The following is a 2,743-nucleotide window of genomic DNA, read 5'->3' as shown; positions in this document are numbered from 1 at the left end:
TATTGGATTTCATTAAAACCTCAAAAAATCGTCTCCAGAATGGCTGGACAGATCGAGGGGAAATTTCACACAAATGTTCCCCAAGCAGTGGGTGTACAAGTTCGTTAAGGAATAATTAACAGGTCACATGGCTTGACAGCCATATTGGATTGAAGAATAATATTAAATAATGTTTTCTCTGGAACCGCTTATTCAATCAAATGTCGCCCACATTTAATTAACCTGACACTGATGATATCCCACAATTCCTTGCAGTAAACACATGATGACCTAATTGGTTATGGCAGTTCCTTTTTCTTTGCAGAGAAACAAATGAAAACCGTTTCTTTCACCAACTCTGCACAGATCTTCAACGAAGATCATTTCAATCATCATTCCAACCAAGTGGAGAACAACAAACGAACTCACACTGGGGAGAAACCGTACAAGTGTTCTGTGTGTTCTAAGGATTTTAGTCGGTTATCAACCTTGAAAATCCACAAACGAACTCACACTGGGGAGAAACCGTACAAGTGTTCTGTGTGTTCGAAGGATTTTAGTCAATCATCACACTTGAATATCCACAAACGAACTCACATTGGGGAGAAACTGTACACGTGTTCTGTGTGTTCGAAGGATTTTAGTCATTCATCACACTTGAATAGACACAAACGAATTCCCACTGGGGAGAAACCGAACACGTGTTCTGTGTGTTTAAAGGATTTTAGTCAATTATCAACCTTGAAATCTCACAAACGAACTCACACTGGGGAGAAACCGTACGAGTGTTCTGTGTGTTTGAAGGATTTTCGTCAATCATCACACTTGAATAGACACAAAAGAACTCACACTGGGGAGAAACCGAACACGTGTTCTGTGTGTTCGAAGGATTTTAGTCAATTATCAACCTTGAATAACCACAAACGAATTCACACTGGGGAGAAACCTTACAAGTGTTCTGTGTGTTTGAAGGATTTTAGTCGGTTATCAAACTTGAATATCCACAAACGAACCCACACTGGGGAGAAACCATACAAGTGTTCTGTGTGTTTTCAGGATTTTAGTCAGTTATCAACCTTGAAATCTCACAAACGAACTCACACTGCAGAGAAACCTTACAAGTGTTCTTTGTGTTTTAAGGATTTTAGTCATTCATCAACCTTGAATCGACACAAACGAACTCACACTGGGGAGAAACCGTACGAGTGTTCTGTGTGTTCGAAGGATTTTAGTCGGTTATCAAACTTGAAAATGCACAAACGAACTCACACTGGGGAGAAACTGTACAAATGTTCTCTGTGTTCGAAGGATTTTCGTGACTTGTCAACCTTGAATATCCACAAACGAACTCACACTGGGGAGAAACCGTTCGAGTGTTCTGTGTGTTCGAAGGATTTTAGTCGGTTTTCAACCTTGAAAATCCACAAACGAACTCACACTGGAGAGAAACCGTTCAAGTGTTCTGTGTGTTTTAAGGATTTTAGTCATTCATCAAAATTGAATCGACACAAACGAATTCACACTGGGGAGAAACCGTACAAGTGTTCTGTGTGTTTTAAGGATTTTCGTCATTCATCAACCTTGAATCGACACAAACGAACTCACACTGGGGAGAAACCGTACGAGTGTTCTGTGTGTTCGAAGGATTTTAGTCGGTTATCAACCTTGAAAACCCACAAACGAACTCACACTGGGGCGAAGCCGTAAAGTGTTCTGTGTGTTGTAAGTTTTTTTTTCGTGAGTTGTCATCCTTGAATAAACATAAACAAACTCACACTGGTGCGAACAGTTTTGTTGTGGATTCCCCCCCCTCCTGTGAGTGATTCCGAACGATGTCTAGTTATTAAGCAAACTAGTGAGGAGAAAACGAGCAGGCAGAAACACAACCCTGGCATATACCTACTTGGTCCGACTCCTCTGAGTGTCATCGTTAACCCCGAACAAGCAGCTGAGGTCCTTCGACCTCTTGGGAAAGCAAAATAGCTGATTGCAACAAAAATATGCCACCTCCTCTCTTCTGTCCCCCACCCCCCCTCGCCTTCCTGTGTCTGTGATCTGTCCCCCCTATATTTCCAGAGGGAGCTCAAGGTCCACCAAAAACCCGCTACTGGTGAAACTGCCAAAATTACGAATCACTGCTCACCTTCACTCTTTCATTCCACTGTTTTTTCCCGCCTTTGGAACAAACTCCCAACACTCTCTTCAATCCCACTCCTCCCTCCAGGCCTTTAAAACAGCTGTTCACCACCATCTCTGATCTTCCCCCATCCAAAATCTTGATTTTTACTTCCCCCTTTCATCCACCCAAAACCTACTTCCTTCAAATTGCCCGGTTTCCTTCCTGAAAGTCCCTGTGGTACCATCTTGTTTACCCCGTGTACCCCACCCCATCCCTCTCCCTTCCACGGATCTCCTGTTGTCTTTGTTCCCCACTATTTTTGCTTCCCTCTGCAGAAACATTTCATCATGATGGGTTTGGGGCTGATAAAAGAAATAAATGGATGATGATTAAAACTTGGTATTAAAATGAAAAATGTTAAATCTGAAGTAAAATGTACTCAAATATGATATGATTCTTTTTAAGTATGTTTCCATTTGGAATTAACATAATTATATTTCTCCTCTGTATGGAAAGATCACCTGTATAGTAAATGTGTAAACAGATTGAACTTTGCCAGTAAGTTGAATATTAAAGAGGAGGTTGCAGGTCACCAAACATGTTCTGAAAATTTATCAATATGATTATATGTGCATTAAATAGTTC

At 41.0% G+C, this 2,743-nt stretch overlaps 1 protein-coding gene across 1 annotated transcript; it reads left to right on the top strand.

Moving 5' to 3' along the window:
• The first annotated feature begins 6 nt into the window (after positions 1–6).
• Positions 7–1,753, top strand: LOC147007070 (uncharacterized). Its single transcript, XM_085867577.1, has one exon. The coding sequence runs from the start codon at positions 313–315 to the stop codon at positions 1,684–1,686; it is 1,374 nt and encodes a 457-aa protein (XP_085723703.1). The 5' UTR covers positions 7–312; the 3' UTR covers positions 1,687–1,753.
• Positions 1,754–2,743: the final 990 nt, after the last annotated feature.

This window comes from Eptatretus burgeri, unplaced genomic scaffold (genome assembly GCF_056783735.1).
Source record: "Eptatretus burgeri isolate ZD-2024b unplaced genomic scaffold, Ebu_testis_v1 Ebu_testis_scaffold_798, whole genome shotgun sequence".
Classification (NCBI taxonomy): domain Eukaryota; kingdom Metazoa; phylum Chordata; class Myxini; order Myxiniformes; family Myxinidae; genus Eptatretus; species Eptatretus burgeri.
The sequence above is the reverse complement of the archived record's forward strand: the minus strand, read 5'-3'. Positions and strand labels throughout refer to the sequence as shown.